Here is a 23,392-nt window from a genome sequence, read left to right as displayed (position 1 = left end):
ACAGGGACAAGAGAGACAGACATACAGGGGTAGGAAAGACAGACATTCAGGGGCAGCAGAGACAGACATTCAGGGGCAGCAGAGACAGACATTCAGGGACAGCAGAGACAGACATACAGGGGTTGCAGAGACAGACATTCAGGGACAGCAGAGACAGACACACAGGGGCAGCAGAGACAGACATACAGGGGCAGCAGAGACAGACATACAGGGCAGGAGAGAGAGACATACAGGGGCAGCAGAGACAGACATACAGGGGCAGCAGAGACAGACATACAGGGGCTGCACAGACAGACATACAAGGGCCGCAAAGACAGACATACAGGGGCATCAGAGACAGACATACAGGGGCAACAGAGACAGACATACCAGGGCAGCAGAGACGGGCGTACAGGGGCTTCTGAGAGAGACATACAGGGGCAGGAGAGAGAGACATACAGGGGCAGCAGAGACAGACATACAGGGGCTTCTGAGAGAGACATACAGGGGCAGGAGAGAGAGACATACAGGGGCAGCAGAGACAGAGATACAGGGGCTTCTGAGAGAGACATACAGGGGCAGGAGAGAGAGACGTACAGGTGCAGCAGAGACAGAAATACAAGGGCAGGAGAGACAGACATACAGGGACTTCTGAGAGAGACATATAGGGGCAGGAGAGAGAGACATACAGGGGCAGCAGGGACAGACATACAGGGGCTTCTGAGAGAGACATACAGGGGCAGGAGAGAGAGACATACAGGGGCAACAGAGACAGACATACAAGGGCAGCAGAGACAGACATACAGGGGCTTCTGAGAGAGACATACAGGGGCAGGAGAGAGAGACATACAGGGACAGCAGAGACAGACATACATGGGCTTCAGAGAGAGACATACAGGGGCAGGAGAGAGAGACATAGAAGGGCAGCAGAGACAGACATACAGGGGCATCAGAGACAGACATACAGGGGCAGCAGAGACAGACATACGGGCACAAGAGAGACAGACATACAGGGGTAGGAGAGACAGACATGCAGGGGCAGCAGAGACAGACATACAGGGAAAGCAGAGATAGACATACAGGGACAGGAGAGACAGACATACAGGGGAAGCAGAGTGAGACATACAGGGGCTGCAGAGACAGACATTCAGGGACAGCAGAGACAGACATACAGGGGTTGCAGAGACAGATATTCAGGGACAGCAGAGACAGACACACAGGGGCAGCAGAGACAGATATACAGGGGCAGCAGAGACAGACATACAGGGTAGGAGAGAGAGGCATACAGGGGCTGCACAGACAGACATAAAGGGGCATGAGAGACAGACATACAGAGGCAACAGAGACAGACATACAAGGGCAGCAGAGACAGACATACAGGGGCTTCTGAGAGAGACATACAGGGGCAGGAGAGAGAGACATACAGGGGCAGCAGAGACAGACATGCAAGGGCAGCAGAGACAGACATACAGGGGCTTCTGAGAGAGACATACAGGGACAGGAAAGAGAGACATACAGGGGCAGCAGAGACAGACATACAGGGGCTTCTGAGAGAGACATACAGGGGCAGGAGAGAGAGACGTACAGGGGCAGCAGAGACAGACATACAAGAGCAGCAGAGACAGACATACAGGGGCTTCTGAGAGAGACATGCAGGGGCAGGAGAGAGAGACATACAGGGGCAGCAGAGACAGACATACAGGGGCTTCTGAGAGAGACATACAGGGGTAGGAGAGATAGACATACAGGGGCAACAGAGACAGACATACAGGGGCTTCTGAGAGAGACATACAGGGGCAGGAGAGAGAGACATACAGGGGCAGCAGAGAGAGACATACAGGGGCAGCAGAGACAGACATACAAGGGCAGCAGAGACAGACATACAGGGGCTTCTGAGAGAGACATACAGGGACAGGAGAGAGAGTATACAGGGGCAGCAGAGACAGACATACAGGGGCTTCTGAGAGAGACATACAGGGGCAGCAGAGACAGACATACAGGCGCTTCTGAGAGAGACATACAGGGTCAGGAGAGAGAGACATACAAGGGCAGCCGAGACAGACATACAGGGGCAGCAGAGACAGACATACAGGGGGCAGCAAAGACAGACATACAATGGAAACAGAGACAGACATACAAGGGCAGCAGAGACATACATACATGAGCAGCAGGGACTGACATACAGGGGCAGCAGAGACAGACATACAGGGGCTGCAGAGACAGGCATACAGGGGCAGCAGAGACAGACACAGAGGGGGCAGCAGAGACAGACATAGAGGGGGCAGTAGAGACAGACATGGAGGGGGCAGCAGAGACAGACATAGAGGGGGCAGTAGAGACAGAAATACAGGGTCAGCACAGACAGACATACAAGGGCAGCAGAGACAGACATACAGGGGCAGTAGAGACAGACATACAGGGGTAGGAGAGACAGAAATGCAGGGGCCGCAGAGACAGACAAACAGGGGCATCAGAGACAGACATACAAGGGCAGCAGAGACAGACATGCAGGGGCAGTAGAGACAGACATACAGGGGCTGCAGAGAGAGACATACAAGGGCAGCAGAGAGAGACATAGAGGAGGCAGCAGAGACAGACATAGAGGGGGCAGTAGAGACAGACATGGAGGGGGCAGCAGAGACAGACATAGAGGGGGCAGTAGAGACAGACATGGAGGGGGCAGTAGAGACAGAAATACAGGGTCTGCACAGACAGACATACAAGGGCAGCAGAGACAGACATACAAGGGAAACAGAGGCAGACATACAGGGGCAGTAGAGACAGACATACAGGGGCTGCAGAGAGAGACATACAAGGGCAGCAGAGACAGACATACAGGGGCAGCAGAGACAGACATACAAGGGACAGCAGAGACAGACATACAGGGGCAGCAGAGAGAGACATACAGGGGCAGCAGAGACAGACATACAGGGGCAGCAGAGACAGACATACAGTGGCAGCAGAGACAGACATACAAGGGCAGCAGAGACAGACATACAAGGGACAGCAGAGACAGACATACAAGGGCAGCAGAGACAGACATACAGGGGCAGGAGAGACAGACATACAGGGGCATCAGAGACACACACACAGGGGAGGCAGAGACAGACATACAAGGGCAGCAGAGACAGACATACAAGGGCAGCAGAGACAGACATACAGGGGCTGCACAGACAGATATACAGTGGCAGCAGAGACAGACACACAGGGGCTGCAGAGACAGACATACAGGGGCAGCAGAGACAGACATACAGGGGCAGGAGAGACAGATATACAAGGGCAGCAGAGACAGACATACAGGGGCAGGAGAGACAGACATACAGGGGCAGGAGAGACAGACATACAAGGGCAGCAGAGACAGACATGCAGGGGCAGTAGAGACAGACATACAGGGGCTGCAGAGAGAGACATACAAGGGCAGCAGAGACAGACATAGAGGAGGCAGCAGAGACAGACATAGAGGGGGCAGTAGAGACAGACATGGAGGGGGCAGCAGAGACGGACATAGAGGGGGCAGTAGAGACAGACATGGAGAGGGCAGTAGAGACAGAAATACAGGGTCTGCACAGACAGACATACAAGGGCAGCAGAGACAGACATACAAGGGAAACAGAGGCAGACATACAGGGGCAGTAGAGACAGACATACAGGGGCTGCAGAGAGAGACATACAAGGGCAGCAGAGACAGACATACAGGGGCAGCAGAAACAGACATACAAGGGACAGCAGAGACAGACATACAGGGGCAGCAGAGAGAGACATACAGGGGCAGCAGAGACAGACATACAGGGGCAGCAGAGACAGACATACAGTGGCAGCAGAGACAGACATACAAGGGCAGCAGAGACAGACATACAAGGGACAGCAGAGACAGACATACAAGGGCAGCAGAGACAGACATACAGGGGCAGGAGAGACAGACATACAGGGGCATCAGAGACACACACACAGGGGAGGCAGAGACAGACATACAAGGGCAGCAGAGACAGACATACAAGGGCAGCAGAGACAGACATACAGGGGCTGCACAGACAGATATACAGTGGCAGCAGAGACAGACACACAGGGGCTGCAGAGACAGACATACAGGGGCAGCAGAGACAGACATACAGGGGCAGGAGAGACAGATATACAAGGGCAGCAGAGACAGACATACAGGGGCAGGAGAGACAGACATACAGGGCAGGAGAGACAGACATACAGGGGCATCAGAGACACACACACAGGGGAGGCAGAGACAGACATACAAGGGCAGCAGAGACAGACATACAGGGGCTGCACAGACAGACATACAGGGGCTGCACAGACAGACATACAGGGGCAGCAGAGACAGACATACAGGGGCAGGAGAGACAGACATACAGGGGCAGCAGAGACAGACATACAGGGGCAGGAGAGACAGACATCAGGGGCAGCAGAGACAGACATACAGGGGCAGGAGAGACAGACATACAGGGGCATCAGAGACACACACACAGGGGAGGCAGAGACAGACATACAAGGGCAGCAGAGACAGACATACATGGGCAGCAGAGACAGACATACAGGGGCTGCAGAGACAGACATACAGGGGCAGCAGATATAGACATACAGGGGATGCACAGACAGATATACAGGGGCAGCAGAGACAGACATACAAGGGACAGCAGAGACAGACATACAGGGGGCAGTAGAGACAGACATGGAGGGGGCAGCAGAGACAGACATAGAGGGGGCAGTAGAGACAGACATGGAGGGGGCAGCAGAGACAGACATAGAGGGGCAGCAGAGACAGACATAGAGGGGCAGCAGAGACAGACATACAGGGTCTGCACAGACATAGAAGGGCAGCAGAGACAGACATACAGGGGCAGTAGAGACAGACATACAGGGCCCGCAGAGACAGACAAACAGGGGCATCAGAGACAGACATACAAGGGCAGCAGAGACAGACATACAAGGGCAGCAGAGACAGACATACAGGGCCCGCAGAGACAGACAAACAGGGGCATCAGAGACAGACATACAAGGGCAGCAGAGACAGACATACAGGGGCAGCAGAGACAGACATACAGGGGCAGCAGAGACAGACATACAGGGCAGGAGAGAGAGACATACAGGGGCAGCAGAGACAGACATACAGGGGCAGCAGAGACAGACATACAGGGGCAACAGAGACAGACATACCAGGGCAGCAGAGACAGACATACAGGGGCTTCTGAGAGAGACATACAGGGGCTGGAGAGAGAGACATACAGGGGCAGCAGAGACAGACATACAGGAGCTTCTGAGAGAGACATACAGGGGCAGGAGAGAGAGACATACAAGGGCAGCAGAGACAGACATACAGGGGCAGCAGAGACAGACATACAGGGGCAGCAGAGACAGACATAAAGGGGGCAGCAGAGACAGACATACAGGGGCAGCAGAGACAGACATAGAGGGGGCAGTAGAGACAGATATGGAGGGGGCAGCAGAGACAGACATAGAGGGGCAGCAGAGACAGACATACAGGGTCTGCACAGACAGACATAGAAGGGCAGCAGAGACAGACATACAGGGGCAGTAGAGACAGACATACAGGGCCCGCAGAGACAGACAAACATGGGCATCAGAGACAGACATACAAGGGCAGCAGAGACAGACATACAAGGGCAGCAGAGACAGACATACAGGGGCAGTAGAGACAGACATACAGGGTCCGCAGAGACAGACAAAGAGGGGCATCAGAGACAGACATACAAGGGCAGCAGAGACAGACATACAGGGGCAGCAGAGACAGACATACAGGGGCAGCAGAGACAGACATACAGGGCAGGAGAGAGAGACATACAGGGGCAGCAGAGACAGACATACAGGGGCAGCAGAGACAGACATACAGGGGCTGCACAGACAGACATACAAGGGCCACAGAGACAGACATACAGGGGCATCATTGACAGACATACAGGGGCAACGGAGACAGACATACCAGGGCAGCAGAGACAGACATACAGGGGCTTCTGAGAGAGACATACAGGGGCTGGAGAGAGAGACATACAGGTGCAGCAGAGACAGAAATACAAGGGCAGCAGAGACAGACATACAGGGACTTCTGAGAGAGACATACAGGGGCAGGAGAGAGAGACATACAGGGGCAGCAGGGACAGACATACAGGGGCTTCTGAGAGAGACATACAGGGGCAGGAGAGAGAGACATACAGGGGCAACAGAGACAGACATACAAGGGCAGCAGAGACAGACATACAGGGGCTTCTGAGAGAGACATACAGTGGCAGGAGAGAGAGACATACAGGGACAGCAGAGACAGACATACAGGGGCTTCTGAGAGAGACATACAGGGGTAGGAGAGAGAGACATAGAAGGGCAGCAGAGACAGACATACAGGGGCATCAGAGACAGACATACAGAGGCAGCAGAGACAGACATACAGGGGTAGGAGAGACAGACATGCAGGGGCAGCAGAGACAGACATACAGGGACAGCAGACACAGACATACAGGGGCAGGAGAGACAGACATACAGGGGCAGCAAAGTGAGACATACAGGGGCTGCAGAGACAGACATTCAGGGACAGCAGAGACAGACATACAGGGGTTGCAGAGACAGACATTCAGGGACAGCAGAGACAGACACACAGGGGCAGCAGAGACAGACATACAGGGGCAGCAGAGACAGACATACAGGGTAGGAGAGAGAGGCATACAGGGGCAGCAGAGACAGACATACAGGGGCAGCAGAGACAGACATACAGGGGCTGCACAGACAGACATACAAGGGCAGCAGAGACAGACATACAGGGGCATGAGAGACAGACATACAGAGGCAACAGAGACAGACATACAAGGGCAGCAGGGACACACATATAGGGGCTTCTGAGAGAGACATACAGGGGCAGGAGAGAGAGACATACAGGGGCAGCAGAGACAGACATACAAGGGCAGCAGAGACAGACATACAGGGGCTTCTGAGAGAGACATACAGGGACAGGAAAGAGAGACATACAGGGGCAGCAGAGACAGACATACAGGGGCTTCTGAGAGAGACATACAGGGACAGCAGAGACAGACATACAGGGGCAGCAGAGACAGACATACAGGGGCTGCACAGACAGACATACAAGGGCAGCAGAGACAGACATACAGGGGCAGGAGAGAGAGACGTACAGGGGCAGCAGAGACAGACATACAAGGGCAGCAGATACAGACATACAGGGGCTTCTGAGAGAGACATGCAGGGGCAGGAGAGAGAGACATACAGGGGCAGCAGAGACAGACATACAGGGGCTTCTGAGAGAGACATACAGGGGCAGGAGAGATAGACATACAGGGGCAACAGAGACAGACATACAGGGGCTTCTGAGAGAGACATAGAGGGGCAGGAGAGAGAGACATACAGCGGTAGGAGAGAGAGACATACAGGGGCAGCAGAGACAGACAAACATGGGCATCAGAGACAGACATACAAGGGCAGCAGAGACAGACATACAAGGGCAGCAGAGACAGACATACAGGGGCAGTAGAGACAGACATACAGGGTCCGCAGAGACAGACAAACAGGGGCATCAGAGACAGACATACAAGGGCAGCAGAGACAGACATACAGGGGCAGCAGAGACAGACATACAGGGGCAGCAGAGACAGACATACAGGGCAGGAGAGAGAGACATACAGGGGCAGCAGAGACAGACATACAGGGGCAGCAGAGACAGACATACAGGGGCTGCACAGACAGACATACAAGGGCCACAGAGACAGACATACAGGGGCATCATTGACAGACATACAGGGGCAACGGAGACAGACATACCAGGGCAGCAGAGACAGACATACAGGGGCTTCTGAGAGAGACATACAGGGGCTGGAGAGAGAGACATACAGGTGCAGCAGAGACAGAAATACAAGGGCAGCAGAGACAGACATACAGGGACTTCTGAGAGAGACATACAGGGGCAGGAGAGAGAGACATACAGGGGCAGCAGGGACAGACATACAGGGGCTTCTGAGAGAGACATACAGGGGCAGGAGAGAGAGACATACAGGGGCAACAGAGACAGACATACAAGGGCAGCAGAGACAGACATACAGGGGCTTCTGAGAGAGACATACAGTGGCAGGAGAGAGAGACATACAGGGACAGCAGAGACAGACATACAGGGGCTTCTGAGAGAGACATACAGGGGTAGGAGAGAGAGACATAGAAGGGCAGCAGAGACAGACATACAGGGGCATCAGAGACAGACATACAGAGGCAGCAGAGACAGACATACAGGGGTAGGAGAGACAGACATGCAGGGGCAGCAGAGACAGACATACAGGGACAGCAGACACAGACATACAGGGGCAGGAGAGACAGACATACAGGGGCAGCAAAGTGAGACATACAGGGGCTGCAGAGACAGACATTCAGGGACAGCAGAGACAGACATACAGGGGTTGCAGAGACAGACATTCAGGGACAGCAGAGACAGACACACAGGGGCAGCAGAGACAGACATACAGGGGCAGCAGAGACAGACATACAGGGTAGGAGAGAGAGGCATACAGGGGCAGCAGAGACAGACATACAGGGGCAGCAGAGACAGACATACAGGGGCTGCACAGACAGACATACAAGGGCAGCAGAGACAGACATACAGGGGCATGAGAGACAGACATACAGAGGCAACAGAGACAGACATACAAGGGCAGCAGGGACACACATATAGGGGCTTCTGAGAGAGACATACAGGGGCAGGAGAGAGAGACATACAGGGGCAGCAGAGACAGACATACAAGGGCAGCAGAGACAGACATACAGGGGCTTCTGAGAGAGACATACAGGGACAGGAAAGAGAGACATACAGGGGCAGCAGAGACAGACATACAGGGGCTTCTGAGAGAGACATACAGGGACAGCAGAGACAGACATACAGGGGCAGCAGAGACAGACATACAGGGGCTGCACAGACAGACATACAAGGGCAGCAGAGACAGACATACAGGGGCAGGAGAGAGAGACGTACAGGGGCAGCAGAGACAGACATACAAGGGCAGCAGATACAGACATACAGGGGCTTCTGAGAGAGACATGCAGGGGCAGGAGAGAGAGACATACAGGGGCAGCAGAGACAGACATACAGGGGCTTCTGAGAGAGACATACAGGGGCAGGAGAGATAGACTTACAGGGGCAACAGAGACAGACATACAGGGGCTTCTGAGAGAGACATAGAGGGGCAGGAGAGAGAGACATACAGCGGTAGGAGAGAGAGACATACAGGGGCAGCAGAGACAGACATACAGGGGCTTCTGAGAGAGACATACAGGGACAGGAGAGAGAGACATACAGGGGCAGGAGAGACAGACATACAGGGGCTTCTGAGAGAGACATACAGGGGCAGGAGAGAGAGACATACAGGGGCAGCAGAGACAGACATACAGGGGCTTCTGGGAGAGACATACAGGGTCAGGAGAGAGAGACATACAAGGGCAGCAGAGACAGACATACAGGGGCAGCAGAGACAGACATACAGGGGGCAGCAGAGACAGACATACAGGGGTAGCAGAGGCAGACATAGAGGGGGCAGCAGAGACAGACATAGAGGGGGCAGTAGAGACAGACATGGAGGGGGCAGCAGAGACAGACATAGAGGGGCAGCAGAGACAGACATACAGGGTCTGCACAGACAGACATACAAGGGCAGCAGAGACAGACATACAGGGGCAGTAGAGACAGACATACAGGGCCCGCAGAGACAGACAAACAGGGGCATCAGAGACAGACATACAAGGGCAGTAGAGACAGACATACAGGGGCAGTAGAGACAGACATACAAGGGCAGCAGAGACAGACAAACAGGGGCATCAGAGACAGACATACAAGGGCAGCAGAGACAGACATACAGGGGCAGTAGAGACAGACATACAGGGCCCGCAGAGACAGACAAACAGGGGCATCAGAGACAGACATACAAGGGCAGCAGAGACAGACATACAAGGGCAGCAGAGACAGACATACAGGGGCAGCAGAGACAGACATACAGGGGCAGCAGAGAGAGACATACAGGGGCAGCAGAGAGAGACATACAGGGGCTGCAGAGAGAGACATACAAGGTCAGCGGAGACAGACATACAAGGGCAGCGGAGACAGACATACAGGGGAGCGGAGACAGACATACAAGGGCAGCAGAGACAGACATACCGGGGCAGCAGAGACAGGCATACAGGGGCTGCAGAAAGAGACATACAGGGGCAGCAGAGACAGACATACAGGGGCATCAGAGACAGACATAGAAGGGTAGCAGAGACAGACATACAAGGGCTTCAGAGACAGATATACAGGGGCAGCAGAGACAGACGTACAAGGGCAGCAGAGACCGACACACAAGGGCAGCAGAGACAGACATACAGGGGCTGCAGAGAGAGACATACAAGGGCAGCAGAGACAGACATACAGGGGCAGCAGAGACATACATACAGGGACAAGAGAGACAGACATACAGGGGTAGGAAAGACAGACATTCAGGGGCAGCAGAGACAGACATTCAGGGGCAGCAGAGACAGACATTCAGGGACAGCAGAGACAGACATACAGGGGTTGCAGAGACAGACATTCAGGGACAGCAGAGACAGACACACAGGGGCAGCAGAGACAGACATACAGGGGCAGCAGAGACAGACATACAGGGCAGGAGAGAGAGACATACAGGGGCAGCAGAGACAGACATACAGGGGCAGCAGAGACAGACATACAGGGGCTGCACAGACAGACATACAAGGGCCGCAGAGACAGACATACAGGGGCATCAGAGACAGACATACAGGGGCAACAGAGACAGACATACCAGGGCAGCAGAGACGGGCGTACAGGGGCTTCTGAGAGAGACATACAGGGGCAGGAGAGAGAGACATACAGGGGCAGCAGAGACAGACATACAAGGGCAGCAGAGACAGACATACAGGGGCTTCTGAGAGAGACATACAGGGGCAGGAGAGAGAGACATACAGGGGCAGCAGAGAAAGAGATACAGGGGCTTCTGAGAGAGACATACAGGGGCAGGAGAGAGAGACGTACAGGTGCAGCAGAGACAGAAATACAAGGGCAGCAGAGACAGACATACAGGGACTTCTGAGAGAGACATACAGGGGCAGGAGAGAGAGACATACAGGGGCAGCAGGGACAGACATACAGGGGCTTCTGAGAGAGACATACAGTGGCAGGAGAGAGAGACATACATGGGCAACAGAGACAGACATACAAGGGCAGCAGAGACAGACATACAGGGGCTTCTGAGAGAGACATACAGGGGCAGGAGAGAGAGACATACAGGGACAGCAGAGACAGACACACAAGGGCAGCAGAGACAGACATACAGGGGCTGCAGAGAGAGACATACAAGGGCAGCAGAGACAGACATACAGGGGCAGCAGAGACATACATACAGGGACAAGAGAGACAGACATACAGGGGTAGGAAAGACAGACATTCAGGGGCAGCAGAGACAGACATTCAGGGGCAGCAGAGACAGACATTCAGGGGCAGCAGAGACAGACATTCAGGGACAGCAGAGACAGACATACAGGGGTTGCAGAGACAGACATTCAGGGACAGCAGAGACAGACACACAGGGGCAGCAGAGACAGACATACAGGGGCAGCAGAGACAGACATACAGGGCAGGAGAGAGAGACATACAGGGGCAGCAGAGACAGACATACAGGGGCAGCAGAGACAGACATACAGGGGCTGCACAGACAGACATACAAGGGCCGCAAAGACAGACATACAGGGGCATCAGAGACAGACATACAGGGGCAACAGAGACAGACATACCAGGGCAGCAGAGACGGGCGTACAGGGGCTTCTGAGAGAGACATACAGGGGCAGGAGAGAGAGACATACAGGGGCAGCAGAGACAGACATACAGGGGCTTCTGAGAGAGACATACAGGGGCAGGAGAGAGAGACATACAGGGGCAGCAGAGACAGAGATACAGGGGCTTCTGAGAGAGACATACAGGGGCAGGAGAGAGAGACGTACAGGTGCAGCAGAGACAGAAATACAAGGGCAGGAGAGACAGACATACAGGGACTTCTGAGAGAGACATATAGGGGCAGGAGAGAGAGACATACAGGGGCAGCAGGGACAGACATACAGGGGCTTCTGAGAGAGACATACAGGGGCAGGAGAGAGAGACATACAGGGGCAACAGAGACAGACATACAAGGGCAGCAGAGACAGACATACAGGGGCTTCTGAGAGAGACATACAGGGGCAGGAGAGAGAGACATACAGGGACAGCAGAGACAGACATACAGGGGCTTCTGAGAGAGACATACAGGGGCAGGAGAGAGAGACATAGAAGGGCAGCAGAGACAGACATACAGGGGCATCAGAGACAGACATACAGGGGCAGCAGAGACAGACATACGGGCACAAGAGAGACAGACATACAGGGGTAGGAGAGACAGACATGCAGGGGCAGCAGAGACAGACATACAGGGAAAGCAGAGATAGACATACAGGGACAGGAGAGACAGACATACAGGGGAAGCAGAGTGAGACATACAGGGGCTGCAGAGACAGACATTCAGGGACAGCAGAGACAGACATACAGGGGTTGCAGAGACAGATATTCAGGGACAGCAGAGACAGACACACAGGGGCAGCAGAGACAGATATACAGGGGCAGCAGAGACAGACATACAGGGTAGGAGAGAGAGGCATACAGGGGCTGCACAGACAGACATAAAGGGGCATGAGAGACAGACATACAGAGGCAACAGAGACAGACATACAAGGGCAGCAGAGACAGACATACAGGGGCTTCTGAGAGAGACATACAGGGGCAGGAGAGAGAGACATACAGGGGCAGCAGAGACAGACATGCAAGGGCAGCAGAGACAGACATACAGGGGCTTCTGAGAGAGACATACAGGGACAGGAAAGAGAGACATACAGGGGCAGCAGAGACAGACATACAGGGGCTTCTGAGAGAGACATACAGGGGCAGGAGAGAGAGACGTACAGGGGCAGCAGAGACAGACATACAAGAGCAGCAGAGACAGACATACAGGGGCTTCTGAGAGAGACATGCAGGGGCAGGAGAGAGAGACATTCAGGGGCAGCAGAGACAGACATACAGGGGCTTCTGAGAGAGACGTACAGGGGTAGGAGAGATGGACATACAGGGGCAACAGAGACAGACATACAGGGGCTTCTGAGAGAGACATACAGGGGCAGGAGAGAGAGACATACAGGGGCAGCAGAGAGAGACATACAGGGGCAGCAGAGACAGACATACAAGGGCAGCAGAGACAGACATACAGGGGCTTCTGAGAGAGACATACAGGGACAGGAGAGAGAGTATACAGGGGCAGCAGAGACAGACATACAGGGGCTTCTGAGAGAGACATACAGGGGCAGCAGAGACAGACATACAGGCGCTTCTGAGAGAGACATACAGGGTCAGGAGAGAGAGACATACAAGGGCAGCCGAGACAGACATACAGGGGCAGCAGAGACAGACATACAGGGGGCAGCAAAGACAGACATACAATGGAAACAGAGACAGACATACAAGGGCAGCAGAGACATACATACATGAGCAGCAGGGACTGACATACAGGGGCAGCAGAGACAGACATACAGGGGCTGCAGAGACAGACATACAGGGGCAGCAGAGACAGACATAGAGGGGGCAGCAGAGACAGACATAGAGGGGGCAGTAGAGACAGACATGGAGGGGGCAGCAGAGACAGACATAGAGGGGGCAGTAGAGACAGAAATACAGCGTCAGCACAGACAGACATACAAGGGCAGCAGAGACAGACATACAGGGGCAGTAGAGACAGACATACAGGGGTAGGAGAGACAGAAATGCAGGGGCCGCAGAGACAGACAAACAGGGGCATCAGAGACAGACATACAAGGGCAGCAGAGACAGACATGCAGGGGCAGTAGAGACAGACATACAGGGGCTGCAGAGAGAGACATACAAGGGCAGCAGAGAGAGACATAGAGGAGGCAGCAGAGACAGACATAGAGGGGGCAGTAGAGACAGACATGGAGGGGGCAGCAGAGACAGACATAGAGGGGGCAGTAGAGACAGACATGGAGGGGGCAGTAGAGACAGAAATACAGGGTCTGCACAGACAGACATACAAGGGCAGCAGAGACAGACATACAAGGGAAACAGAGGCAGACATACAGGGGCAGTAGAGACAGACATACAGGGGCTGCAGAGAGAGACATACAAGGGCAGCAGAGACAGACATACAGGGGCAGCAGAGACAGACATACAAGGGACAGCAGAGACAGACATACAGGGGCAGCAGAGAGAGACATACAGGGGCAGCAGAGACAGACATACAGGGGCAGCAGAGACAGACATACAGTGGCAGCAGAGACAGACATACAAGGGCAGCAGAGACAGACATACAAGGGACAGCAGAGACAGACATACAAGGGCAGCAGAGACAGACATACAGGGGCAGGAGAGACAGACATACAGGGGCATCAGAGACACACACACAGGGGAGGCAGAGACAGACATACAAGGGCAGCAGAGACAGACATACAAGGGCAGCAGAGACAGACATACAGGGGCTGCACAGACAGATATACAGTGGCAGCAGAGACAGACACACAGGGGCTGCAGAGACAGACATACAGGGGCAGCAGAGACAGACATACAGGGGCAGGAGAGACAGATATACAAGGGCAGCAGAGACAGACATACAGGGGCAGGAGAGACAGACATACAGGGGCAGGAGAGACAGACATACAAGGGCAGCAGAGACAGACATGCAGGGGCAGTAGAGACAGACATACAGGGGCTGCAGAGAGAGACATACAAGGGCAGCAGAGACAGACATAGAGGAGGCAGCAGAGACAGACATAGAGGGGCAGTAGAGACAGACATGGAGGGGGCAGCAGAGACGGACATAGAGGGGGCAGTAGAGAAAGACATGGAGGGGGCAGTAGAGACAGAAATACAGGGTCTGCACAGACAGACATACAAGGGCAGCAGAGACAGACATACAAGGGAAACAGAGGCAGACATACAGGGGCAGTAGAGACAGACATACAGGGGCTGCAGAGAGAGACATACAAGGGCAGCAGAGACAGACATACAGGGGCAGCAGAAACAGACATACAAGGGACAGCAGAGACAGACATACAGGGGCAGCAGAGAGAGACATACAGGGGCAGCAGAGACAGACATACAGGGGCAGCAGAGACAGACATACAGTGGCAGCAGAGACAGACATACAAGGGCAGCAGAGACAGACATACAAGGGACAGCAGAGACAGACATACAAGGGCAGCAGAGACAGACATACAGGGGCAGGAGAGACAGACATACAGGGGCATCAGAGACACACACACAGGGGAGGCAGAGACAGACATACAAGGGCAGCAGAGACAGACATACAAGGGCAGCAGAGACAGACATACAGGGGCTGCACAGACAGATATACAGTGGCAGCAGAGACAGACACACAGGGGCTGCAGAGACAGACATACAGGGGCAGCAGAGACAGACATACAGGGGCAGGAGAGACAGATATACAAGGGCAGCAGAGACAGACATACAGGGGCAGGAGAGACAGACATACAGGGGCAGGAGAGACAGACATACAGGGGCATCAGAGACACACACACAGGGGAGGCAGAGACAGACATACAAGGGCAGCAGAGACAGACATACAGGGGCTGCACAGACAGACATACAGGGGCTGCACAGACAGACATACAGGGGCAGCAGAGACAGACATACAGGGGCAGGAGAGACAGACATACAGGGGCAGCAGAGACAGACATACAGGGGCAGGAGAGACAGACATCAGGGGCAGCAGAGACAGACATACAGGGGCAGGAGAGACAGACATACAGGGGCATCAGAGACACACACACAGGGGAGGCAGAGACAGACATACAAGGGCAGCAGAGACAGACATACAAGGGCAGCAGAGACAGACATACAGGGGCTGCAGAGACAGACATACAGGGGCAGCAGAGACAGACATACAGGGGATGCACAGACAGATATACAGGGGCAGCAGAGACAGACATACAAGGGACAGCAGAGACAGACATTCAGGGGCAGCAGAGACAGACAGACAGGGGCAGGAGAGACAGACATACAAGGGACAGCAGAGACAGACATACAGGGGCATCAGAGACACACATACAGGGGCAGCAGAGACAGACATACAAGGGCAGCAGAGACAGACATACAGGGGCTGCAGAGAGAGACATACAGGGCAGGAGAGAGAGACATACAGGGGGCAGCAGAGACAGACATACAGGGGCATCAGACAGAGGAGAGAGAGAGAGAGGGGAGAGAGAGGAGAGAGAGACAGAGGAGAAACAGAGGATAGAGAGAGAGCGAGAGAGACAGAGGGGAGAGAGAGAGAGAGAGAGAGTGAGAGACAGAGGAGAGAGAGAGAGACAGAGGGAAGAGAGAGAGAGAGAGGGGAGAGACAGAGGAGAGAGAGAGAGACAGAGGAGAGAGAGAGAGAGACAGAGGAGAGAGAGAGGAGAGAGAGAGAGGGACAGAGGAGAGAGAGAGAGAGTAGAGAGAGAGGAGATAGAGAGAGAGAGACAGAGGAGAGAGAGAGAGGGGAGAGAGAGAGAGAGAGAGAGAGAGAGAGAAAGAGAGAGCGAGAGAGAGAGAGAGAGAGAGAGAGAGAGAGAGAGAGAAGAGAGAGAGAGAGACAGAGGAGAAACAGAGGAGAGAGAGAGAGAGAGAGGAGAGAGAGCGAGAGAGACAGAAGGGAGAGAGAGAGAGACAGAGGGGAGAGAGAGAGAGAGAGAGAGATGAGAGAGAGAGAGGAGAGAGAGCGAGAGAGACAGAAGGAAGAGAGAGAGAGACAGAGGGAAGAGAGAGAGAGACAGAGGAGAGAGAGAGCGAGAGAGACAGAGGGAGAGAGAGAGAGAGACAGAGGAGAGAGAGAGAGACAGAGGGAAGAGAGATAGAGAAGACAGGAGAAGCACGAGCAAGAAAAGAGATAGAGAAACCGAAAGAAGAAGAGATAGAGGAGGAGAAGAAAGAAGGAAGAGCGAGCACACCGGAAAAAGATAGAGAAAAGGAGACGTGGAGGGAGGACAGATCCTGCCCAGTGCCCACTGGTGATGGTTACAAGGCGAGCACAGAGGGTGCTGAGAGCAGGGCACTGGGCACGGGCACAAGGAGGGAGGACAGACCCTGCCCAGTGCCCACTGGTGATGGTTACAAGGCGAGCACAGAGGGTGCTGAGAGCAGGGCACTGGGCACGGGCACAAGGAGGGAGGACAGACCCTGCCCAGTGCCCACTGATGATGGTTACAAGGCGAGCACAGAGGGTGCTGAGAGCAGGGCACTGGGCACGGGCACAAGGAGGGAGGACAGATCCTGCCCAGTGCCCACTGGTGATGGGTACAAGGCGCGCACAGAGGGTGCTGAGAGCGGGGTACTGGGCACGGGCACAAGGAGGGAGGACAGATCCTGCCCAGTGCCCACTGGTGATGGGTACAAGGCGCGCACAGAGGGTGCTGAGAGCGGGGTACTGGGCACGAGCCATGCCCTGTGCCAGGACACAAGGAGGGAGGACAGACCCTGCCCAGTGCCCACTGATGATGGTTATAAGGCGCGCACAGAGGGTGCTGAGAGCGGGGTACTGGGCACGGGCCATGCCCTGTGCAGGACACAAGGAGGGAGGACAGATCCTGCCCAGTGCCCACTGGTGATGGGTACAAGGCGCGCACAGAGGGTGCTGAGAGCGGGGTACTGGGCACGGGCCATGCCCTGTGCCAGGACACAAGGAGGGAGGACAGACCCTGCCCAGTGCCCACTGGTGATGGGTACAAGGCGCGCACAGAGGGTGCTGAGAGCGGGGTACTGGGCACGAGCCATGCCCTGTGCCAGGACACAAGGAGGGAGGACAGACCCTGCCCAGTGCCCACTGATGATGGTTACAAGGCGCGCACAGAGGGTGCTGAGAGCGGGGTACTGGGCACGAGCCATGCCCTGTATAGGCCAGAGCTGGGTACCGAGCGCCTTGTACCCATCACCAGTGGGCACTGGGCAGGATCTGTCCTCCCTCCTTGTGCCCGTGCCCAGTGCCCTGCTCTCAGCACCCTCTGCGCACGCCTTGTAACCATCATAAGTGGGCACTGGGCAGGATCTGTCCTCCCTCCTTGTGCCCGTGCCCAGTGCCCTGCTCTCAGCACCCTCTGTGCTCGCCTTATAACCATCATCAGTGGGCACTGGGCAGGATCTGTCCTCCCTCCTTGTGTCCTGCACAGGGCATGGCCCGTGCCCAGTACCCCGCTCTCAGCACCCTCTGTGCGCGCCTTGTACCCATCACCAGTGGGCACTGGGCAGGATCTGTCCTCCCTCCTTGTGTCCTGCACAGGGCATGGCCCGTGCCCAGTACACTGCTCTCAGCACCCTCTGTGCTCGCCTTGTAACCATCATCAGTGGGCACTGGGCAGGGTCTGTCCTCCCTCCTTGTGCCCGTGCCCAGTGCCCTGCTCTCAGCACCCTCTGTGCTCGCCTTGTAACCATCACCAGTGGGCACTGGGCAGGATCTGTCCTCCCTCCTTGTGCCCGTGCCCAGTGCCCCGCTCTCAGCACCCTCTGTGCTCGCCTTGTAACCATCACCAGTGGGCACTGGGCAGGGTCTGTCCTCCCTCCTTGTGCCCGTGCCCAGTGCCCTGCTCTCAGCACCCTCTGTGCTCGCCTTGTAACCATCACCAGTGGGCACTGGGCAGGATCTGTCCTCCCTCCTTGTGCCCGTGCCCAGTGCCCTGCTCTCAGCACCCTCTGTGCTTGCCTTGTAACCATCACCAGTGGGCACTGGGCAGGATCTGTCCTCCCTCCTTGTGCCCGTGCCCAGTACCCCCGCTCTCAGCACCCTCTGTGCGCGCCTTGTACCCATCACCAGTGGGCACTGGGCAGGATCTGTCCTCCCTCCTTGTGTCCTGCACAGGGCATGGCCCGTGCCCAGTACCCCGCTCTCAGCACCCTCTGTGCGCGCCTTATAACCATCATCAGTGGGCACTGGGCAGGGTCTGTCCTCCCTCCTTGTGTCCTGGCACAGGGCATGGCTCGTGCCCAGTACCCCGCTCTCAGCACCCTCTGTGCGCGCCTTGTACCCATCACCAGTGGGCACTGGGCAGGATCTGTCCTCCCTCCTTGTGCCCGTGCCCAGTACCCCGCTCTCAGCACCCTCTGTGCGCGCCTTGTACCCATCACCAGTGGGCACTGGGCAGGATCTGTCCTCCCTCCTTGTGCCCGTGCCCAGTGCCCTGCTCTCAGCACCCTCTGTGCTCGCCTTGTAACCATCATCAGTGGGCACTGGGCAGGGTCTGTCCTCCCTCCTTGTGCCCGTGCCCAGTGCCCTGCTCTCAGCACCCTCTGTGCTCGCCTTGTAACCATCACCAGTGGGCACTGGGCAGGGTCTGTCCTCCCTCCTTGTGCCCGTGCCCAGTACCCCGCTCTCAGCACCCTCTGTGCGCGCCTTATAACCATCATCAGTGGGCACTGGGCAGGGTCTGTCCTCCCTCCTTGTGTCCTGGCACAGGGCATGGCTCGTGCCCAGTACCCCGCTCTCAGCACCCTCTGTGCGCGCCTTGTACCCATCACCAGTGGGCACTGGGCAGGATCTGTCCTCCCTCCTTGTGCCCGTGCCCAGTACCCCGCTCTCAGCACCCTCTGTGCGCGCCTTGTACCCATCACCAGTGGGCACTGGGCAGGATCTGTCCTCCCTCCTTGTGCCCGTGCCCAGTGCCCTGCTCTCAGCACCCTCTGTGCTCGCCTTGTAACCATCACCAGTGGGCACTGGGCAGGGTCTGTCCTCCCTCCTTGTGCCCGTGCCCAGTGCCCTGCTCTCAGCACCCTCTGTGCTCGCCTTGTAACCATCATCAGTGGGCACTGGGCAGGGTCTGTCCTCCCTCCTTGTGCCCGTGCCCAGTGCCCTGCTCTCAGCACCCTCTGTGCTCGCCTTGTAACCATCACCAGTGGGCACTGGGCAGGGTCTGTCCTCCCTCCTTGTGCCCGTGCCCAGTACCCCGCTCTCAGCACCCTCTGTGCGCGCCTTATAACCATCATCAGTGGGCACTGGGCAGGGTCTGTCCTCCCTCCTTGTGTCCTGGCACAGGGCATGGCTCGTGCCCAGTACCCCGCTCTCAGCACCCTCTGTGCGCGCCTTGTACCCATCACCAGTGGGCACTGGGCAGGATCTGTCCTCCCTCCTTGTGCCCGTGCCCAGTACCCCGCTCTCAGCACCCTCTGTGCGCGCCTTGTACCCATCACCAGTGGGCACTGGGCAGGATCTGTCCTCCCTCCTTGTGCCCGTGCCCAGTGCCCCGCTCTCAGCACCCTCTGTGCTCGCCTTGTAACCATCACCAGTGGGCACTGGGCAGGGTCTGTCCTCCCTCCTTGTGCCCGTGCCCAGTGCCCTGCTCTCAGCACCCTCTGTGCTCGCCTTGTAACCATCACCAGTGGGCACTGGGCAGGATCTGTCCTCCCTCCTTGTGCCCGTGCCCAGTGCCCTGCTCTCAGCACCCTCTGTGCTCGCCTTGTAACCATCACCAGTGGGCACTGGGCAGGATCTGTCCTCCCTCCACGTCTCCTTTTCTCTATCTTTTTCCGGTGTGCTCGCTCTTCCTTCTTTCTTCTCCTCCTCTATCTCTTCTTCTTTCGGTTTCTCTATCTCTTTTCTTGCTCGTGCTTCTCCTGTCTTCTCTATCTCTCTTCCCTCTGTCTCTCTCTCTCTCCTCTGTCTCTCTCTCTCTCTCCCTCTGTCTCTCTCGCTCTCTCTCTCCTCTGCTCCTCTCTCTCTCTCTTCCCTCTGTCTCTCTCTCTCTCTCTCTCTCTCTCTCTCTCCTCTGTCTCTCTCCTCTCTCTCTCTCTCTCTCTCTCTCTCTCTCTCTCTCCTTCTGTCTCTCTCGCTCTCTCTCTCCTCTGTCTCTCTCGCTCTCTCTCTCCTCTCTCTCTCTCTCTCTCTCTCTCTCTCTCTCTTCCTTCTGTCTCTCTCTCCCTCCCTCCCTCCCTCTCCCTTCTCACCTCCTTACAGCACCTGCTCTTCTCCCTCTCTCTCACGTGCCCTCCTAGGGGTGAACCCCAGTCCCCCCTTGTTACGTCCTCACAAGTCAGGGATCGGGGGTGGGAACCTCCGGGGTCTTGTGAAGGGGGGGGGGGGGGGAGGGGGCGGTGCACGAGAGGTCTCGGGGGTCACCCGCACCCCCACTCACCTCTCCCGGGCCCGGCATCTCCGTCCGCTCCTCTGGTGACCCTCCGACCCCTCCCTGGGGGCCCGGCAGCGATGGAGGGAAGGGCGACAGCGCATGCGCGACGGGGCCGGGGGAGCTCAGACACTACAGACTGAGCTCTAAAGTGAGCAGCACTCCGCTGCTCACTAGAGAGACACTACAGACTGAACCCTCCCCTGCTCACTAGTGAGACACTACAGACTGAACACTACAGACTGAATACTAACTACAGTGACTATCACTCCCCTGCTCACTAGAGAGACACTACAGACTGAATACTAACTACAGTGACTATCACTCCCCTGCTCACTAGAGAGACACTACAGACTGAATACTAACTACAGTGACTTTACCTCCCCTGCTCACTAGAGAGACACTAGAGACTGTGCACTAAGGTGACTATTACTCCCCTGCTCACTAGCGAGACACTACAGACTGAACACTACAGACTGAACCCTCCCCTGCTCACTGGTGAGACACTACAGACTGAACACTACAGTTACTATCACTCCCCTGCTCACTGGTGAGACACTACAGACTGAATACTGACTACAGTGACTATCACTCCCCTGCTCACTAGTGAGACACTACAGACTGAATACTAACTACAGTGACTATCACTCCCCTGCTCACTAGAGAGACACTACAGACTGAACCCTCCCCTGCTCACTGGAGAGACACTAGAGACTGTGCACTACGGTGACTATCACTCCCCTGCTCACTGGTGAGACACTACAGACTGAACACTACAGACTGAACCCTCCCCTGCTCACTAGTGAGACACTACAGACTGAACACTACAGTTACTATCCCTCCCCTGCTCACTGGTGAGACACTACAGACTGAATACTAACTACAGTGACTATCACTCCCCTGCTCACTGGTGAAACACTACAGACTGAACACTACAGACTGAACCCTCCCCTGATCACTGGTGAGACACTACAGACTGAACACGACAGTTACTATCACTCCCCTGCTTACTGGTGAGACACTACAGACTGAATACTAACTACAGTGACTATCACTCCCCTGCTCACTGGTGAGACACTACAGATTGAGCACTAACTACAGTGACTATCACTCCCCTGCTCACTGGTGAGTGTTGGAGGCTGTCCTGGCTTGTGGTGGGTACCAAGGGGTACTTACACTCTGTACCAGGTCCAGTTATCCCTTATTAGTGTAGAAGAGGTGTTACTAGCAGCTTAGGCTGATAGATAATGGTAGCTATAGCAGAGCAGCTTAGGCTGAACTAGGAGACATGTAAAGCTCCCACTATACCACTGGTGTCATATGCACAATATCATAAGAAAACACAATACACAGATATACTAAAAATAAAGGTACTTTATTTTTATGACAATATGCCACAAGTATCTCTGTGAGTACCCTCAGTATGAGGATAAGTTATATACACAAGATATATGTACACAATACCAAAAATATGCAGTAATAGCAAAAGGAAGTAATGCAAGCAATGTATAGTCACAATAGATTGCAATGAGAGCACATAGGGATAGGGGCAACACAAACCATATACTCTAGAAGTGGAATGCGAACCACAAATGGACCCCAGACCTATGTGACCTTGTAGAGGGTCGCTGGGACTGTAAGACAACAGTGAGGGTTAGAAAAATAGCCCACCCCAAGACCCTGAAAAGTGGGTGCCAAGTGCACCTAAGTTCCCCAGAGAGCACAGAAGTCATGATAGGGGAATTCTGCAAGGAAGACCAACACCAGCAATGCAACAACGATGGATTTCCGGACAAGAGTACCTGTGGAACAAGGGGACCAAGTCCAAAAGTCACGATCAAGTCGGGAGTGGGCAGATGCCCAGGAAATGCCAGCTGTGGGTGCAAAGAAGCTTCCACCGGATGGTAGAAGCTGTGGATTCTGCAAGAACGAAGAGGACTAGGAACTTCCCCTTTGGAGGATGAATGTCCCACATCGTGAAGAAGCTTGCAGAGGTGTTTCCGTGCAGAAAGACCGCAAACAAGCCTTGATAGCTGCAAGGGTCGCAGTTAGGGTTTTTGGAAGCTGCTGTGGCCCAGGAGGGACCAGGATGTCACCAATTGCGTGAGGAGACAGAGGGGGCGTCCAGCAAGACAAAGAGCCCACTCAGAAGCAAGTAACACCCGCAGAAGTGCCGGAACAGGCACTACGAAGTGGAGTGAACTGGAGCTCACCCGAAGTC

At 55.2% G+C, this 23,392-nt stretch overlaps 1 protein-coding gene across 2 annotated transcripts in view; it reads right to left on the bottom strand.

Annotated features, from left to right (window-relative positions):
• LOC138287220 (zinc finger protein 2-like) overlaps nucleotides 1-21,466 on the bottom strand; it is a 282,495-nt gene extending 261,029 nt beyond the window's left edge. Inside the window, exon 1 of one of the 2 annotated variants that reach the window (XM_069227577.1) lies at nucleotides 21,181-21,466. In XM_069227577.1, coding sequence (XP_069083678.1) covers nucleotides 21,181-21,198 — 18 coding nt within the window. In that variant the 5' untranslated portion in view covers nucleotides 21,199-21,466. The remainder of the gene's footprint in view (nucleotides 1-21,180) is intronic. The other variant, XM_069227576.1, reaches the window with a different exon arrangement.
• Nucleotides 21,467-23,392: the final 1,926 nt, after the last annotated feature.

The sequence above is a fragment of the Pleurodeles waltl genome, chromosome 4_1 (assembly GCF_031143425.1).
Source record: "Pleurodeles waltl isolate 20211129_DDA chromosome 4_1, aPleWal1.hap1.20221129, whole genome shotgun sequence".
Classification (NCBI taxonomy): Eukaryota; Metazoa; Chordata; class Amphibia; order Caudata; family Salamandridae; genus Pleurodeles; species Pleurodeles waltl.
This window is presented reverse-complemented; position numbering and strand designations above follow the sequence as displayed.